Source organism: Gambusia affinis, linkage group LG03, assembly GCF_019740435.1.
Source record: "Gambusia affinis linkage group LG03, SWU_Gaff_1.0, whole genome shotgun sequence".
Lineage (NCBI taxonomy): Eukaryota > Metazoa > Chordata > Actinopteri > Cyprinodontiformes > Poeciliidae > Gambusia > Gambusia affinis.
In genome coordinates, this window is record NC_057870.1 from 26,005,848 (window position 1) to 26,025,995 (window position 20,148).

The 20,148-nt window shown below is 36.0% G+C and overlaps 1 protein-coding gene across 1 annotated transcript in view; it reads left to right on the top strand.

Annotated features, from left to right (window-relative positions):
• Positions 1 to 1,797: 1,797 nt before the first annotated feature.
• The window catches only part of LOC122827922 (protein unc-13 homolog B-like), a 152,009-nt gene continuing 133,658 nt past the window's right edge, over positions 1,798 to 20,148 (top strand). The window contains exons 1-2 of the mRNA XM_044111028.1: positions 1,798 to 2,082; positions 15,285 to 15,314. Of these exons, the coding sequence (XP_043966963.1) occupies positions 2,061 to 2,082; positions 15,285 to 15,314 (52 nt within the window). The 5' untranslated portion in view covers positions 1,798 to 2,060. The remainder of the gene's footprint in view (positions 2,083 to 15,284; positions 15,315 to 20,148) is intronic.

Genomic DNA, 20,148 nt, shown 5'->3' on the forward strand with positions numbered 1-20,148 from the left:
ATCCAATCAATATCAAAACACAACATCAAGCCCCACGCAACTTCCAAAAACTACAACAAACAAAGCCTGAACTCCAGACACCTAACCAGCAGAAGCCTCAACCAAAGGTATCAAGTCAGTTCCAGAGACCTCATCCTCATGTGTCCAATATGTACCCTGTACTGGCGTCTAGACACCAGTACAACAAGACCTCAGCCCCTAAGGGCTGAGTCACAATCGCTGAGCAACCAAATGAGAACCCAGCCACAAGCACTTAGTCACCAAGTAAGAGCTAGTCACTACCAGAAATCTCTCCCACAGAAGCCTGAACAGCAGGCTGAAGGCCATCAGAATAAGCCTCACTCCTAGGTACTTTCCCAACAATTGAGGCCTTAACCTCAGAAATCTGAGCTCCACGGTCCAGGTTACCAACAAAGACCTCAGTTTCAGGCATTAGGCCACCAACTGAGGCCTCCATTAGGGAGGCCTGAGCCCTGGGGTCAAGGTCATCATCAAAAATCTCAGTTCCAGGGACCTAGTCAACAATTGAGGTCTCGGTTGGAAATTCCTGAGCCCCAGAGTCAAGGTCACCTACAAAAATCTCAGTTCCAGGCACCTTTCCACCAAGCAGTACCTCAGAGAGGCAGCCTTGAGCCAGCAAACCAAAGGAAAATGCAGTCCAAGGCACTCAGCCACTACCAGAAATGTCAACCACAGAAGGCTGAGCCTCAGGTGCCAAGATACCAACAGAGATTTCAACATTTTCCAGCAAATCCCCTGAGAACCTAGCAACTATCAGCAACATCAACCACAGAGGCCTGAGTCTCATGGAACCGGCCACAGGCCAAATTCTCCAAACCAGGCTTTTAATTTCCAGCAGGGGTCCAAACCCCAAGAGCTAATCAACCACTGACAAAGACCCCCAACCCAGAGGTCTCAGGGTCCTGTCACCAACCTGTCTCAGGTGCCTAAAGATCTCTCAAGTCAAGACCTGATGAGCCTTCTGATGAAAAATTTCACTCTTTGGATCAAATTGAAGGAAGACGAAGAGTTCCACCAGGTAAGTTTACAGCATTTTTATGTATCCCCTGGACTCCTGTTTCCTACTGTCTCATTATGATTTTCATCCTTTCTTTAGGGTGAGTTTGCTCTAAACTATGGAAGAAAGAAGACTTAAGATTTTTTTTGTCTTTTCATAATCCTTCCAGTAAAGATCAATAATGACTGATGGCTTAAATTTCTTCACTCAATTAAAATATTATCTAAAGGAAGTTGGTGGGTTCTGGTTGTAAAACCTGACGTTGAAGGTTACGATTGGTTTTGGTAAAGTATAAATGACCTTTTTGTTCTAGGAAAGGAATATTTGTTTAAATATTGGGAACCAAATGCAGCTTTAGTAGGTTTAAAATGCAACTTTGGTCTGACTCTTTGGATGTTAAGTTGATGTCAGAAACTAAGTTTTGTGCTAGTCAACTGTAAAGACTATTTACAGAATATTTATTTATTAGATATGTGTGTGTGTGTGCGTGTGTGTGTGTGTGTGTGTGTGTGTGTGTGTGTGTGTGTGTGGGCGTGTGTGTGTGTGTGTGTGTGTGTGTGTGTGTGTGTGTGTGTGTGTGTGTATACTACATTTTCAATTGAAGTATTAAAACTATGATAATATGCTTATACTGCTCTAAAACTGGCCAAATTTAGACTTTCTGAAGAGGGAACGTCGGTCAGAACAATTTTTCTAAAGGTTGCCTGAAGCGCCTGTTCCGAATCGGAATCTCTAAATTCCGACTCCTCACTCCGGTCCGTGAACGCAGCAGCAGAGCCGCCTCGCTCTACAGGATTTCAGCCGGTAGGCTGTCGGTCTCAGCCGGTGACAGTCGACCCTGAAACCTCTCAGGGCTCCGCGGATTGTCCGCATCACATCATTGCGCTTCCTTTTTTATTTTATTGATTTGTGCGATGGCGCGGAAAGTGAGTGAGATTTTGGCTTGTGCATAAATGACTGCGGAGCAACAGGCAACTGGGTTGGGGAAACTCACTGAGGGTTGCTCGGCTTTGGAGGAACTGTTGCACAAAATCCCGCTGCGATGTCCCTGCTGTGCGTCAGAGGTATGCGCTCTGGTTAGATTTGTTAAATATTATGCTTGTTGTGGTTTGAGGGGGGAAATTGGTGCAAAACTGTAAAAGGAATTATACAGAACTCAAAGCGTAAAGTCTAATTTATAGTTAAAAATTGCTGCGTTTTAAGCAGTAGTGGATTCAACTACATCAAATTGTTTTACAGAAACCTTGAAGTCGATCCCTTTGAGGATAAATATAAGAAAATTACATTAAATCTTCATTCGTGTGGAATCTCTTAAAACTTGAATTTAACTAGAAAAAGTTTTGAACTGGGCACATTTAAAGTAATATTTAGTGGGGAAAAATGTAAACTAACAACAGATCATAGTTCAACTAACTCGTCAATCTGAAGTGATTTGAAGTTTGGTTAATTGTTATCTTAAACAGATTACTATATATATATACATATATATATCTGTGTGTGTGTGTGTGTTTTCTTACAAAATACAATTATGTGGAACCTGTTGAATAGTCAGTGATTTTCTTTGCATTTTATTTGAAAATAAACTACCATGCTGACTCGGGTTAGTTGAATGTGGAAAAACTTCATGTCAATTCAAGTATTTTAAATTGAAATGATAGGAAAATAACTTTTCTTATGAATGAAGGCTGCACGCCACTTCTGCAGTGTCTTGGAATGCTGCCTTCAATCTCGGTGTGTTGTAGACAAATTTTTGTCAGACTTTTGAAACATTTTTTAAGAAAACAGATTATCACTGATAATCAAATAGATAAGAATTTAAATGTATTTAAGATACATAAATAAAAATATCGCTTTTTGAAAGTTCTGCCATGTGGATTAGTTTTAAGAAAAACATTAAATAAAATGTAGGTTTTCTTGCTTTTTCTACCAGAACTGGTGTACAAATCAGATTACAAATGTTTTACTGCACCTTGAGTTGAAGTGCCCAGATATGGCAGGTTTTTTTGTGGGGCATATCAGTGGTGCTCAGTTAGAGAAGTAAAAAAATAACAAAACCAGCGTGTGTATTTTCACTGATCAGCTTATAAGGGGAATCTGGCCAACACTGCAGCGTTGATTCCTCCCTAGATCAGTGTTTCTCAATTCCAGTCCTCAGGGCCCCCTGCTCTGCATGTTTTAGATGTGCCTCTATACCAGAACAGCTGATTCAAATGATTGCATGACATCTTCTGCAGCCACCAAGTACTGCAGGAGCCTGTTAATCACCCAAAGATTCAATCCAGGTGTGTGGCAGAAGGGAAACACCTAAAACATGCAGGCAGAGGAGCCCCGAGGACTAGAATTGGGAAACACTGCCCTTGCTCACTAAACTATGTTCACTTTTTTTTTTTGTCTTAATGCGACATGTAGTTAATCATTTTATGACAGTCTGAACAACACAGATCCGATTTTTTTTTCGAATACGACCCAGTCTACTCGGATGTAGGTGTATCTAAATCCGATACGTATCAAATCTTTTCAAATGTGACCTGAACCTGAACAGCCAGGTCACATTCAGCCGATTTGAACGTCATCGATACTCGACAAACGTCACTATTCTGCGTCCTGAGCAGAAAAAAAAACAACAACCATGGTGGACGGTAATGAGGATTAAGTTGTTAATGTTCTGGCTCCAGTTGGACAACAACTTCAAAATCGTAAGATATGCTTCACCATTAGCATCCATGTTTACTTCTGGAAACGGTAAGCGCGTTTTTTTTTTATGCCAGTTGGCAAAACACTGAGCTAGCTCGCTATGTGACATTATTGCGCCCTCTACTGTGCCGGCGGGACACTTTCAGGCCGTTTGCAATTCACACTGGAGATCACATACAGGTCGTGTATATTGGAAATGAGAACTAACGCGTCAAAGAAAAAAAAATCACAACAATTCGGAATCGATCTTTAAGGTCTGCAGTATGAACGTAGCTTTAATTGATCTCCTGTCGCTCACATATTGATTTTCACACCATCAAACTTGTTGCGGCGTTTTGTTTCTCTTTCATCTTCGGGCCGTTTTTCCATCACTGAAGTCGCTGATGAAGTGTGAGAGATGGAGGGAGTGAAGCACAGCTGGGTTCAGGCAGCTAACTTTATATGAAAAAAGAAGAAAAAAAGTAATTCTGTTTCTTGAGCAGAAATGGAGAGTGTAGTTCTGTTACCGATGAACCTGCAGAGCTTCACACTGTCACCTGAAATAGTGCTGCAGGTTTTCAACTGTCACCTGTCTTCTTTAGGCAGAAAACTAATAATCTTGCTTTAAATTTGCTTATAAATGACCAGAAAAGCTGAATATTTTTCAAATTAATTAAAAGTTTTATTTTTTATTTTTTATTTTGCAAAAAATGCAGTTGTAACAAAACCTTTTTTTTTAACTCACTGATTGATTAAATAACCGAAATAAAGTATTACTTCAATAATTTGCTTGGTAAATGCCACAATAATTAGATTTTTTTAGAGTTTTTTTTTAACAATTTATTATCCAGACCGATCACTTGATGATAAATTGTCACAGAAGTTATTGCAATAAAGGATAATGTTATTTTGAGACCATTTTCAATTAATATAAGGGTAATTGTAAAAGAACAAATTCTCAGAGTTCAATAATCTTTAAATTCTAATGATTATTTAACACTGGAACTGGAAGACTCTTTCAATATCCAAAATAAATAAACAAAACAAATAAAATTAATTATAAAGTCTACGTAAACCAAGTTGACCTTTAGAAAAACGGCTAGTTTAGACCAAATCACCAGACTGAAGACTTTTATCATCCAGTTTTTGGTCAAAAGAGAGAAAAGAGAAAAGCTTAACTCGCATATTGCCTTCATTTTGTGATCTTGTATCAAGCAGTAGAGGTTTGTCCTGTAAAATTTAAGAAACATGATTGACTCTGGAGGCTTACACCATTTTAATCCCCTTTTATATTTGAATAAATAACAATTGTGATGATTCTAGTTCAAATAAATCTGGCAGAGCCGTGATTCCAGAAGTCCCTCCTGGTGCTCTAATAGTTATCGATACAGTTGCTGCTCATTAGCTCATTCTCATTAGCGTTTGAGCCAGATGCTCATGAAAATATGACCATGTTTGCTGAAGAAGGTCCTGCTGTGACATGTCAACAGCAGCTGCAGAGAAACTTCACACTTTACTGTGCTGATGTAAAGACTTAATTTTTTAAACAGAAAAAATGAGGTTATGGTACCATTTAAAGAAGGAGTCCAGATTGTTGCCATGTTTAAAATCAAAAATATTAATGTAATTTTCAGCAACCTCTGCAAGATTCTGGGATTGTGAATAGCTTGTAAATCTGATTTATCTGTCTTAATTTCTACTATAGCTGCATACAAACTTATTAACTTTTCAGCTATTGCTAAAACATTCTTGTAAGATGATCTTCTTTATTATCCTAACCAAGCAGCTGGAGATTTCCTCTGATAGTTTTCTTAACTATGGTCTCCAGATAATGTTCAGAGAGATGATTCATCATGCATCCGGACAGGTAGAGTTGTTCTGCCTGACTAAGATAGTTTCACTTCCTTCAGGGAAAAGCAGAGGAACAGGCAAACAGTAATGGGATTACATCCAACTCAAAAGTAAATACAGAGAAACTGATCAAATTATAAATTATTTAATATTTAAAAATTAAATCATGAGACAGACCAAAATATAAAAATCAGGCAAAAAATCTTTCCAAATTAGTCTCAAATTACTAAATTTAGTCATCAAAATAATCGATTAATTGTCAGAATAATCAATAGTTGCAGCTGTAAAATAAGTCGGTAATGTGGGCCAGCAGTAGGTGAGAACGGACCGGGTCATTCAGCACAGTGGACTGGATCGGCAGAGAGAGCAGTAAAGCTTCAGCGGCCCGTTCTGGAATCAGGGGGATGGGAACCGAGGGGAAGTAATCCCCAGGCCATCTGCCGCTCTCGCTGTCCTCTCTCTGTGTCGTACGGGAATCTGAACTTCACATCCCTGCACTCCTTATTTTACTTCCTTTATGAAACTGCATCCTTTTTTGCCTCGCTTTATGAATGATCTTCTGTCCTGGATGCTCAGAGTATAACTTCAGGACATTTTCTGTAATCGTTTAAGACTGGAGTGTCAAACTCATTTTCATATCAAGATCATGGATGTCTGCAAAGGGGCAGTCCTGCTAGAATGAACTGGTAAACCCATTAACAAACTGCTAAAATATTAATAAATATCTGTGTATGCATTGAATAAATACTTCTTCAAATGAAATGATATTAAACATTTTTTCTAACTGATCATTACGACGGCGCATTAGGAGCAATTTAGGTAGGAAAATGGTAGTAAATTTCAGTGAAAAGCTCAGAAGTTTTTAGATTAATCTCAGAAATTTTCTGGAAAGAACTTGGAAATTTCTCAGTTTAAAAAGTCAAAAATTTGAGTGAAAAGTGTGAAATTTTTAGGTTAATCTTAGAAATATTCTGGAAAAAAGTTCTGTGTTTCAAAAGTATAAAAACTTATTCTTTTTAAACTCAGAAAATGTCCAAAAGTTTCAACTTTCAACTTTTGAAACTCAAGTTTTTTCTAGAACGTATTTTAGATTGATCTGAAGCAGTGTTTTTCTAGCAAATTTTTGACTTTTCAAACTCAGACATTTTCATTTTCTAGAATATTTCTTAGACTTTTTGTGCAATTTTTTTTACTTTTGGGGCTCAGAAATGTGAGTTCTTGCTAGAAATGAGTTCTTGCTAGAAGATTTCTTAGATTAATCTCAAAACGTCTGAATTCTTTTGGTGGAAATGTACTTTTCCATTTTTTCTTCTTCTAACGACAAAGGCCTAACCAGGAACTGACCTACAAGATGCAATTATAGATCAGTTCTTGTAGGACCTTTGAATTTTTGTAACATGTATTTAAATCAAAATCACTGATTTGTGGAGCTTCTTTAGAAAAATTTGCAAGGAATTTTGCAATATTTGCGCTCAGATGTGGTTTGTCCTGGTGTGTTTCTTGCTGCTTAACTAGCAGTGCTTCCAGGGAAACTTAAAGGAGACACTTCTGCTTGTGCCACTGACATGAAAACCTTAAATAGCCTGAAGTGTGAGGTAATAATCCAAGTAAAGCAGATAGAAACACTTAATGGGACGAAGTAAACCTTCAGTAGCATCGGTCACAGCTACTAATCTTTAATCAGTAAATAGATTAGTACACCCTCACACAGATCAATAAAATTTAAATTCTAATAAATATTTAACACTGGAACTGGAAGACATTTTAAATATTTAAAATATCAATAACAGAAACAACAAATAAAATAAATTCTAAAGTCTCTGTAAACTTAATTGTCCTTCAAGAAAAGGGCAGATATGTGAAATCTGTGGAGATATGACTTCTTTCATCATCTTTATTGGTTCACTATCCAAACTGCTTTATTATCTTAATGTGATGTCTGTATATTGTAAACATACTGAAATGCCAAAGATTAGGAAATACTACTAAAAGGGAAGAATCCAAACAAAGATTATTTCATAATTTTGCCGACGTAAAATTAACCAGCAAACAAGAAGTGCAGTCAACATTTTCTCTTCTGACTTCACTGTATTTTCCTGTGAATTTAATTATTTTCTGAGCTGAAATTAGATTTTTTAAAGCACTTCTCTGCTGCCACACAACGAGCAGCTGCTAAGTTATGAGTAAAACCCTGAATGTGGCGCATCCATCATGTTCTGAGCCGTCAGTAGATGTATTTCAGCAGGTCTGCGGGGGTTATTTATGATCTAATGGAAGTGAAAGGGTGTTAATTTCATGGCCAACAGGTTTCCAACCTGTACACTCTCAAAGCCACCGAGCTAAGGCTAAAAATAGACCCGCAGTCTGGCTCCTTGTAATGACACAGTCTACTCCTGCCGGCCTGCTGCTGCCTCTGTTCAGCAGATTTTATTAAACATTACGACACACGGGGGATCTCCTAATCTGCGTTTTAGGCCACTTATATCTATTTAGGCTATTTAAATTGCAGGAATATGAAAGCCTTATATTTAGGTCTTTTCCAGGTTTGGAAAGTGCTTGAATTCTGTATAAAATCCTTGAAAGTACTTGATATTCAAACTGCAGTTTTGATTGACAGTCTAAATGTGGAAAATGTTGTATACTGTTGAAACCAAAAATTTTTATAGATCTAATAAAAAGATAAACATATTTTTTCTCACAGCCTGAAGTTAAATCAGACTAAAACTGTCTTGATAAAAGTCAGAAAAGTTGGTGAGAACATTTTTAAATAAATTTTTATTTTGTGTTTAAGCATTTAATTTGAGTATGAAGGTAATTAACCTTAACACGATTTGTTTGGATTGTTTCAAAGTATTAAATATTTATTAGCCCTAATGACTCAATGACTTATTGATCAGTTTAACTGAAATAAAGGTTGGCTTATATTTTATACGTTAAAGGTATTGAAATTGTTTTTATTTTCTTTTGTTAATTTAGTGTTTCGTACTCAGACCAGTCAGGTGTTTTGGATATGAAAAGGTTAACATAAAATGTAAAAATTTGTTATGTTTTAGACAATTTTTTCCTTTCACTCCACGGCATTTTTTTATTTTTATGCCGTTATGGGGCACAGTGACATGAAACTGCTGCTGCACAAGTTACTCAACAATTTGTTGCTAGGTAACCAGAGAGTGAGTGAGTTAGTTGATTCCACCAACTTTACTTAGCTAGCTGGGAGAGTTTGAGCAACTAAAGCCATTCCTCTGCCTACATCTCCCAGAATGCTGTATGGTTGTGGATTGGAGTTCAGTAAAATTATTGAACATTCTATTGATTGTATTTTCTACTGATATTTATCATAGGTCAATCGCAATATATGTTATTATTGATTTATTGCCCAGCTCTGCTACCTCACTATTCAATTCAATTTAAGTCTTAATCCAAAAATAATCTAATTTAATGTTTTTAGAAAATTTAGTTGAAAGCTAACATTGGCTAGCTGCTAACTTTTACCGTAGTGCTACTCAGCTAACTGACTGACATTTTTTTATTGTTGCAAATGTAGACATTAAACATCATTTGTTTTGTTTTTTTTTCATGAAAATTTTATCTAAGCTTTTGATCAAAGCTGTTGATATTAATGGGTTTTAGGCAGGGGTGGAAATTAGCACCCGTCACTGGCCAAATGCAGGTAAAAGTATGAAGTGGCATGTAAATTGTTGACAATTTGAACAGAAAAAACAAAACAAAACACTGAATTCAGTTTGAACTTCTGTCCAGGGTAGGAGTGGCTGACTAGACTACAGACTGATGCACATGCTGTATATGGGATGGACCTCCTAGGCTGTCATAATTTGACAAAACATATATATATATATATATATCAAGCAAAATTTTTATCGACCACGAGAGCCTATTAGTTTATTTCATTGTCGGACATTGGGCTTATCCAATGAAATCCTTTAGTGTTCCTTGGCCCACCCCTCTTCCCTGAGGTTATAATATAAATAGTCATTTCAGCTAACGGTTAGCTGCTAACCGGAGTCCGAGAAAAGTGAGCGGATAGGAGACGGGACGGGTCAGAAAAACTACAGCTAAAGCTAAAAAGCGCATAAGCCCATTCAGTAAAATGTGTCAAACTAACCGATATGTTAATGACCACACAGTAACGTCACAGAGGGTACTACTACTGTAAAGGCGGGGAAGCAGAGAAGCTAACGTGAGTAGGCTATAGTCACTTAAAGCAGTTTTCTTGAAACAATTGAAGGCTCAACGTACAAATTTAAGACTACAATTTTATGAGTTCCCAAACTTTGAAAAGCGAATAAATGTAGTGTTTTCTCAAAATGTTTTAGTAGAACTAATTACCTTTTTAAAAATGACTGATCAGAGACCTTTCCAAAAATATTAACCAGACTGCAGCGCAGGGCAATCTGGGTAAATACAACAAACAAACCCGTGAGCTGGATAAATTGCTTATGGACTTTTGCTAATGGCAAAAGAGAAATCCTACAATTGCTAAAATCAATGCCACTCCATTTGTTTACATTTTGTGAAGGAGGAAGTCAGTTTCTGTGTTGTTTCCTTCAGTGGTTCTTGGTGCAGCGCCCCCACAGGCGAGGAGGGGAACAGATTTTTCAAATGGCTTGTTTGACAGTGCATTGTGAAAGTGAACCAAAGCAGCTGAAAATGTTACAAATGCTGCGATTTTGTAAATGAGGATTACAACTTAACTATTTTTGTCTTCTTCCTGTGTTTAATTTTCTCCAATGTTGTATAAAAATGTGATATTTACATTTTAATAGATCATACAAAGTAGATTTCACTCTTTGATCAGGGAGAGTCCCACAGAGCAAGCAGGTGTATTGTTTCTCTGTGTGTTTGTGGCCTGAAATGTTTTTAATTCACCACTCAGAGGTCTGTTCTTCCTTCTGAGCTTCAAAGCTCCACTTTCACATCCCTGTTAGGAGATCAAACCAGAGCCACCACTCCAGCCTGAGTGCTCACGCTCTCAGCAGCCGGATGACTAAGAGGGAAACTCTGCAGAGAAAATTGTCTAATCTTTTTTTTTTTCTTTGCATTATTGTTATAGCATCATTATTTCTTCAAAGTCCAACAGAAATCAAAGTTTTTATTTGCTACTTTTGATTTAGATAACATTTGTTCCTTTGTTATTGCACTTTTAGACAGAAGTGGGCTCCTTAGTGCGACTGGCACACAACTCAAAGCAGTTGACCCTAGTATGTCTTTGAGTCACTGGGTGATTGTGATTTTACTTTCTATAAAATCAAAGTGAACTCCATCAATACCATAGTGATAGTCAAAATAAGACAGGATAATAAATCAACAACAATATTGCAATAGACATGTGAGCAATATCCATAAATAAAACATCTGATAGAAATATATAGAATATTCCCTGAACTTTGTTCCAGAACCGCACAGCAGTCTGGGAAATGTAGATAACTGCTCAACCTCTCAGCTAGCTAAGAAAAGTTGGTGGCATCAACTAACTGGCTCACTCTTTGGTTACCTAGCAACAACATGCTGTTGTTGCTAGATAGTTTCAAGTTCCTCCCCTCAAACTATGGTTACCTATAGTAACCATAGTTACTATATGGTTACTATAGTAACACCTCAGCACCTGTTGAGTAACTGGTGCAGCAGCAGTTTCAAGTTTCTCCACTGTGCCTCAAAACTGCTTAAAAATAAAAATATAGAGTGAAAACTGGACAAAACAGGAAAGTTTGGTGGTATTTCAGATATTTAAAACAAAGGCTAATTGATAATTATTGGTATCAATTGATATAAAATGCTTTTAATGTGATACGTTTTTCAATCTAAATTAAAACTTTCCAGATAAACCCAGAACCTGTGTTTGAAAAAGAACAAACCTTACATGTTGCTTATTGAAACTGTTGGTCAAATAAAAAAAATTGCACATGAATTGCAGCATAAATACCAGAAAAATGGTCAGTGTTTGCAATCAAAGCTGCAATTCTTGCCTATTGGCTGTTTTCAGACAATACAGATGTGAGTGTGACATAATAATTCCCATGCAGGGGAGCTTGTGAGCAGCAGCTTTAATCTGTCGTCACGTGAACATCACTCTGTTTTCTACTAATAGCAACAATAGCTTGTTGTCTCAAAACCTTCCTAATTGGGAAAAGCATTTTAACAGCTTTTGATCATGCACAACTCTTCCTGCACTTCATTTCATTTTGTTAAAAAAAGAGGAAAGGTTTAAATTTGAATCTTTTTTTTTTTTTTTTTTTTTTTTGTAATTCATCCTGAGGCACAATGCAGCTGGGTCCACTAGGTTTCAGCCCTGCTTAAGGCATTAGCTCAGAGCGATTATCCCACCGTCACCAGCAGCACGCGTCCTCTCATACAATCACTCCAGCTGGCACGTGCCTGACATCTGCCCCGCTTTCTGCCTCCCTGTCGCCGGGACCAGCAGGGATTCAGGCCTCCATACGCACAGAGATGTGTGTCATACCTTTTACAGCTGTACTGCATTATTTCTTGCGTTGACATCTTGTTTCAGTTCTGTTTGGAAAAATTGGTCAAGTCTTTGCCTTTCTGGATCATTTCTGCCTTTTGAAAGTAACTAAACCTGAAAGCAGCAGTTTTTTTGTTGTTAAACTGCATAAATTGATCCTTAAAGCAACTTTGTTGTATGTAACTTTTATAAAGAATATATTTTTTACATATTTGTTGAAATGTCACTCTGTCATAACAGTATGGTAAGAGACAATCTGAAAAAAATCAAACTCCTCTGCCAATCTTAGCGCTGTCAGTCACTCTCCCTCTTGCTCTCTGCTACACTACAGATAGCATAGTCTGTTGAGAATGCTATTGCTAGTTAGCATGGCCACCAATGATGGAGGATAAGCAGCGTTTTTGTAACAGTGAGTTGTTTCTCTGCCATTAGCACATTTAGCAACAAATACATGAGATTGAGTGACAGCGCTAAGCCCCGCCTCTTGGCTCTGATAGGCTTTTTTATTTTATTTTTTTTAATAAAAGTTATGTTACCATTAATTTTCATCAGAATTATTCTAGATTCTTTATTCTGGAATGTTTTAGTTAGTGTTTTGGGTCAGTGTGAATGAGGGCGTGTTTACATATTTAATTATTAAAAAAGCAAACATTTTAATTAAGTGGAGTTTGTAAAAAAAACAATTTGACTTTAAGATTACCTTCCAAGCATCTTGTTATAAGATCCCGACTAAAATAAAATAAGAGAAGAAATCTACTCAATCAGTGAAACTACTCTCTATTTGACCAAAAACATTTAATTGGCTCTTTGGGATCAATAACACAATTCACACTACAATCATTAACAAATGTAAACTACCCTTGGCTTGGAGATGTAAGCTATTTCTGATAGCTTAAAGGGCTAATTACACGTCTGCTGCTATTAATGCAGCGTGTGTATCCACTTATTCTGTCTTTAGTCACTGTTCGCTTTACCGTCTGGTTATTTTGGATTCACTGTGACACTTATTTCATTTGTGGGAAAGCTCATTGGGTGATTACAGCGCAAAAAGACGTGGATGAGTTCAAGGGGAAATGTTTCTGATGTCATAAAACTGCAAAAAAATGAACAAGCAGATAAATCTATGGAGTTCAAAAGAGTCAAAACTTCTGAATTTTGTACAAAAATATTTACATTTTTATTATTTGTTTTGATATTTTACAGCTTGTTTTTCCATTGTTTATTCAACAGCTATGTAATTTTAAATAATATTAACACTTTTTTTTTTGCACTTTTTTGGACACAGACACTTTACAAGAGAATTAAATAAATGATAAGAAGAACATATTTATGTATATGTTTATATGTATGTATGTTGTTATTGATTTAGCAGTAATATTTATTGGATGTCCAAAAAAAGCACAAAAAAATATATTTTCATTATTATTATTACAATTATAATAATTAAATTTATTCAGCTGTCAAATAGAGTGAAAAAATAAGCAAAAAAATTATTAAACATATATTATTAGAATTATTATTATTTTTATTACATGTTATTTATTTTCTGTTGAGAATTTCATTACCTTTTACATTTCCCATGTCAGTAGCTGCATGGTGAAGACTTTAACATTTCAACAGTTAATTTTTTTGATGTTTACAATTTATTCACCCTTTAATTAACTTGCAGTAACACATTATACTTTATGTTAATTTATTCAGGGTTAATAGCAGATGACAGATGCACATTTTTTGTTTGTTTTAAACAAGAATGCAGATACAGATCTAGTAGATTGAACTCTGTGAATGCTCTTTCTCGCTCGCTTGGTGAAAGCCCAGCCCTTCAGGTTTTGGCTGAGCGCTGTTGGCACGCCACCAATCAGGTCGCCACCAGGTTTTCAGTGACGCTTTGCAAGACCTGGCACTAGTGACACACAAGGCGCTTTGTGCCGACAGCCTGAGAGAAATGACTTGATAGCAGTCTTCCTGCTGAGCTCTCAGCATTTATTTTACTTTATTTTATTGAGCATATTTGGGCTGGATGATACGGCTGAATAATGTATCAAGAAATAAGCATATCAATCAATAACTATTGACCAGTTGTTGTTGTTTTTGTTTTGAATATCTGAAATACTACCACAGTTTTCACTCCGTATTATTGTTTTATTCGTTAAACAACTTTTAACAGTGGCAGAACCTTTAACTCCTGCAAGTTACTCCACAGGGTGTTGCTAGGTAACCAAACAAAGAATGAGTTGCTAGGTAACCAAATGACTGAGTTAGTTGATTCCACCAGCCTTCTTAAACTTTAATGACCAGAAACTTGTAAAATCTTTAACTCTACTAACTTTATCTCTGTTAGCAGATCCCCCTGTTTTTCTTTTAGCTGTAACAGACCCTTCATTAATGTGGTTCTGACACTTTTTTACCCATTTATGTGTAAATTTATTCAACTTTTGTTTCTTTATTTATTCTAGTTTGTAGATTGCAAGACCTTAACACCAATATGTCTGTGAATTTATAACCTCAATGGAATTTGATGTGTTTAGGAGACATTATCAGCTAATTTAGGGCGTATTCTATGTACGAGAATCGTCTCATGTTATACATTTGTTGTAAGGTTTGGATGATCTATAAGTTTTTTTCCCAGTAAAGAGGTTCTTATTGTGGCCAAAGACACATTGTTTCAAAAGGTCTGTAATTCTAACATGTCTCTAAGTTGTAACATTTGGGTGTAAATTTCAAATTAAGACTTAATTTAATGTCCAATGTGTGTGAGTGACGTAGTAATTAGTTATCTTTCTATCTGTCTTGCTCAAATAATTTAAGACGTAATCAGTAGCTTGCACAAGAAGAATATTGTAATGTATTTTGCATAATCTAAATAGAAAGCTGCAGGTCTTTCGTCTGAAAAGTTCTCTGATTGCTGAATTTGATTGAAGTGTTTTGATGATTAGCATTAAGATCAATTGTTTTTCTTTGCTTCTTAGCAATCTATCCATTTGTTCACATATAGGTTTTTGTATATTTTCAGGTGAAATAAAGCAATGCGCTCTCTTGAAAGTCTTGTTTATCTTGTGGCATGATTAATCTTGATTCGTTTTAAGCTGTGGGATTTTATTAGGCTACAAAAAAGTTGAAAGACATTCATGATTAAATGTTTACAAGCTAAAATGTGAAATGTTGCAAAGATAAATATTTCTTGTGATATGAAAAAGTATGTGGAAAAAGTATGTGTTCATTTTTACACGTTGACTAACTCAATGTTTCTCCTTTTTTCAGTAAAGAAAGCCAAACTTCATGGGCCGCCAGGTAAGAACCCATTCATATGTTCTCCTTTATTCACATGTATGAGGAAGCACATTACCTTCGTAGGAAACCTCAAACTACCGCAGGATTGGACATTCAGTACATACATTCACAGGCTATTTTTTTTGGTAAATCTTGGTTTTCCTACAAAACTGCCTTAATTCATAGAGTCGCAACGTTTTCAGAAACACTCTTCAAAAGTTTTGGTCTATATTTACCTAATGACATGATGCATTGAAAGAAGAACTGTGCTATAAAGGAAATCCAATGAAAAGTGAGATTTCAGACAGTTTTTGGCACATTAAAAAAGATCCTAAGATTTGGGGAAATTCTGTTTGTAGAGACTTAACAATCAATTATATTTCTGTCGTGTCTGGTTTTTATTTCCGTTTTATTTATCGGTTTTGGTTGTTTTGTTTTATTTTGAATAGTTAAAAAATCTTCTAATTCCAATCTTCCAATATGCTACAAAATTGCATATTACTTGAAAAAGTTCTCAAAACAATAGATCACAATAATTACTGGGAGAATGTATCTTACAGCAAAATTTGCTAGTGACAAAACAAAACTGCATTTAGATCTATACCTAAGATTATGTTTTAGTTGTGCTGTGTTGACATTCAGCAAACATGCTATTCTGGCACAAACTGTGACCTTTTGTGATTCAATAATATAATGTCTAAACACTTATTGCATTATATACATTTTAGACCTCGCTTTCAACAAGAAATCGAAGTCCAGCTGTGTCGCAGTTGGACTTCCAAGCAGTCAAAGTGTTAGTCATGTTATGCAATCTGCTTTTCTCCCAGTGAAGTCCATTTTTACTATTACTGTAAGCCATGTCAGAAGCATGAAGTTAATTCAATCTGTTTTAAGACGTGATGCAAGAATGATCCCCTCTTTCCAGCCACTTTTCGTCTTAAACATCTCTTTTGGCTGCAGCTGTTTGTCCCTTCCAGTTCTCTGCAGGCGGTGATGAGGGGAGAACAATGGGAATGAGTGGGAGAATAAGAAATCAAGCTGGAGGAGGAGGGAAGGAAAATCAATAGATCATCACAGACAAAGGGCCACCTGCTAGCCTGAGATGACAATGTGCCATTCACATATAGAGAAAAATCTTTCAAGCTCCTTCAGAGACTCTGACAAACTCACAGCACAGAGATGAGCAGTTTTAAGGAGAGGAAATAAGGACATTTTATGGTGGATCAAAGGAGTTTGGGCCATATCTTTATTATTTAATGGAAAAGCTGCGTCCAATTTGACATTTTGAAAATAAATGAGCTTAACGGCAATTTAGGAAAAACTTGTTTTTGATAAATTTTGGCTCTAGGATGAGGTAGAATTGAAATTGCTTTATTTTGCAAAACTGGAATGGAAAAATGTTTGTTTTTTTTTCACATCAAACAAGTGACATGATCAGCAACAGGATGTTACTACAGGCAGAAACTACAAAGCAGGTGACGACAGGAAGTGGTTGTGGGATGATTGCAGCTTATTTTTTAATGACTTATTGCATGAACAAACTTATTCACATGTGAATTTTAATTGTGTTTATCAATTAATTGAACACCCACATCCCCCACAATTTTGCAACTGATGCTGAAAAGTTGACTTATTTTTAAGTGAACAAACATATTCACATGTAATTTTAATTGTGTTTTTTAATGTAATTGCTAAACTACAATTGCAAAATAATAATTTTTTGATATTAGCAGAAAAAGACAATATTTTGCACATATTTGTAATAAAAATGCAGCTACTGATGCTAAAAAGTTGACTTGAATGAGTCAAAATGCAGAAGTTTGTGCAGAAAAGACATTATTTTGTACAAACTAAAATAATTTGCTGTTTGCTTTTACAGCAACTGGAACACAAAACTTATTTTTACCCTTTTCCACATTGGCCATCTTGCACCATGATTCACTCTTTCAGAGTGAGGATAATGAGCTGCGTCTGAGTGGGGTCAGAGGTCATCAAATACAAAACTGACTGAGCTAGATGAAACACCTGAGGGTTTTTAAGTCAGCCTTAGTTTTTATAAATCGACAGCTGTCCAGACGTAATGGGGAAACTTCAGTTCTCTGAAAACTTGACCTATTTATGGGATCTGTTTTTTCCTTGGGGCTGCGATGTCCGGCGATGTGACCGATAAATGTTTTACCCAGGATGTTTTACCCGCTCTGTCAGGTGACACAGTTATTTGTTTCAGGTCAAGGAAAAATTTGTCAGTTTTGTCCCACTCTAATGCCCCAGTTTGGAAACATGCTCTGATTTATGCTTAATAGTAAGAGGCGATGGATTTATTTCCAGAGGGAACTGGCTGCTGTCCCAGGACATTTCCGAAACCCGATTGGTTTATATGTCACTTTATTATCCAGATTTTAAAGTATTACCTCCACTTTTGGGTTACAGTGACAAGACTATGTATTTTACTAAGTATTTAATGTGATAAATAATCACAAAATATTGAATAAAACTGAGCAGAAAGAGGAAAAAGACTCATTAAAGTTTAAAAATAGAGCAATTTCGCTTACAGAGGCTTCATAATCCATTTAATTTAAGATTTCTATTGTGCGTAGTTTTTATTTATTGTTTTTTGTTGGGTTTTATTTTGAATATTTAGAATATCTTTCAATTAAATTGTAAGAGGGCGAAGTTACATTATTATCCCATTCTTAATATATAGCTTGGAAATGGTCAACATTATCATTTATTGCAAAAATTATTGGGACAATTCATCATCATCATCCAAAATTCAACGTTGTGATAGGCCTAGGTTCTACGACAAATTATTATTGTCATTGTTGATAGGAAAAATGAATAAATTAATTAAATTACATTTTCAGCAAAAATCTCTGCACTTTTAGTAGGCCTGTTGTAAAATAATATTTTAGTAATCGGTAATTTATAGATCATTTTTAATCTGAAAATTAATCACCAAAATTTCTTATTGTGACAGGTCCAACTTTATTCCTGTTTAGTCCGATTTATTCAAACTCCAGTTTGTTTGGAGTCTGGTTTGTTCGTATGAATGCATAATGAAACTCTGATGCAGACCAAGAAACCAAACTCTCCACCTTAAAACCACCTGAGTTTACTTCAACTTGGTTCAGTTGAAGTAAACTGCTTCAGTTCAAATGCATATGAGAACGCCAAGTGGACCGGAGACCACTCCAAATCCAGGAAGCATTTTGAACAAATGGAACCAAAACAAACTCACTAGTCCATCACTAACGGAGAAATGGCTTGTTGTCTTTTACCAATGACAAAAGAGAAATTATACAACCTCTAAAATCTAATATCTATTCCATTTTTGTTTACATTTTGTGAAGAAGGAAGTCTTCTTCTGAGGTTTTTTGTGGTTTCCTTCAGTGTTTTTTAGTGCAGTGCTCCCACAGGTGAGGAGGAGAACAGGTTTGTCAAAAGGTTTGGCTCAGAAAATGTAACAAATGGTGCAATTTTGATCCTCAATCAAACCAAATCTACCAGAGTAGCAGGTACTAAAACACCTTTAATCTCACTATAAATCCAGCTGTATTTGGAACAAATCTTCAAGAAACTATCTTTGTTGATTTTCTAAAATACTGGCTAAAGTTTCACTGAAAAGTTTCCACACAATCCTCACAGACTTGAAGTTTTTCCTTTTAAGATCAAGTGTAAAGTGGCAATAGATTGGATTTGTTAAGAATTTCTTCTAAGCTAATAAAACAAATCCTAAATATCTGCACCACATATTGTTATATAATTTATTTTGAGCAGCGAATTGTAGGCAAAATCTGTCACATTTCCTGTCATGTCCTATTTATACCTGCAGAATAATGAATGCAGAGGAGTCTCTGAGGCTTTAATGAAGGGATAGTGTTGGAGTAATGAGGCGGCCTTCGCTGACACAGCCTGAACTGTTGTGCTGAATGTCTTTTAGCAATTTCTTCTGAGTCAGTTTGCTTCATCCAGGAACTGTGTGGCCATTTTGGAGATCAATTTTCCTGTAATTACTAGAAAAATTGTGTTTCACTTTACTGTAATAACAAAAATACACAGAACTCTGACGACATTTAAACAGAAATAAATAGAAAAATAAATAAAATTCAGGTTGTTTTTACATTGTTATGCAGAATTATAGCTGTGACTTAATGGTACAGCATTTATACCCCCAACACACAAATATTGTTCTTGAAAAATATCCATCCATCCATCCATTTTCTATACACCCTATACACAGTCTTGTGGGTTCAGCCAATCGGTGCCAAGGAAAGTGAATACCGCTCCTGGATTGGCTGCTTTGTAACGCCAGCCAATAGGTAGTTCTTGTGACATCACACTTTTGGGAACTTTGTACCTGACAGCCATCTTGGTAGGTGTTTGTAACTAACTGTCAAGACAGTTGCTATGGAGTTGCTATGACAACAATAAACCAGCCTCAGTATTAGAACTAGCTCTCACTACATTTCTGTTCTAATTAATAAACAACTTAAATACATTACAACTACTACGTGATCACAATTTTGGAGTTCTCTACCCACTTCTGTGCAATACTTAGATAAATATCAGTGATATTTACTGTAGTACTTCCTGCTGAACTAGCTAAATTAACCTAGCTAATGTAGTTTTTATCTGCTAGCTAACAAAGATAGCCTACATGTGTGCTACTACAAATGCTTACTCTATCAGGAGCTTGTTATTCACACAAAGAGTTTGTATGTCTTTTATAAATCTGTTTAAACACTGATTGTATGTAGCGGATCGGAGGCAGCTTGATCACATCGTCTTACTTCTCTGTCTCATATGGGTCAATCCCGACAGAAGCCATTTTGTTGATATACATTTGTCTTGCATA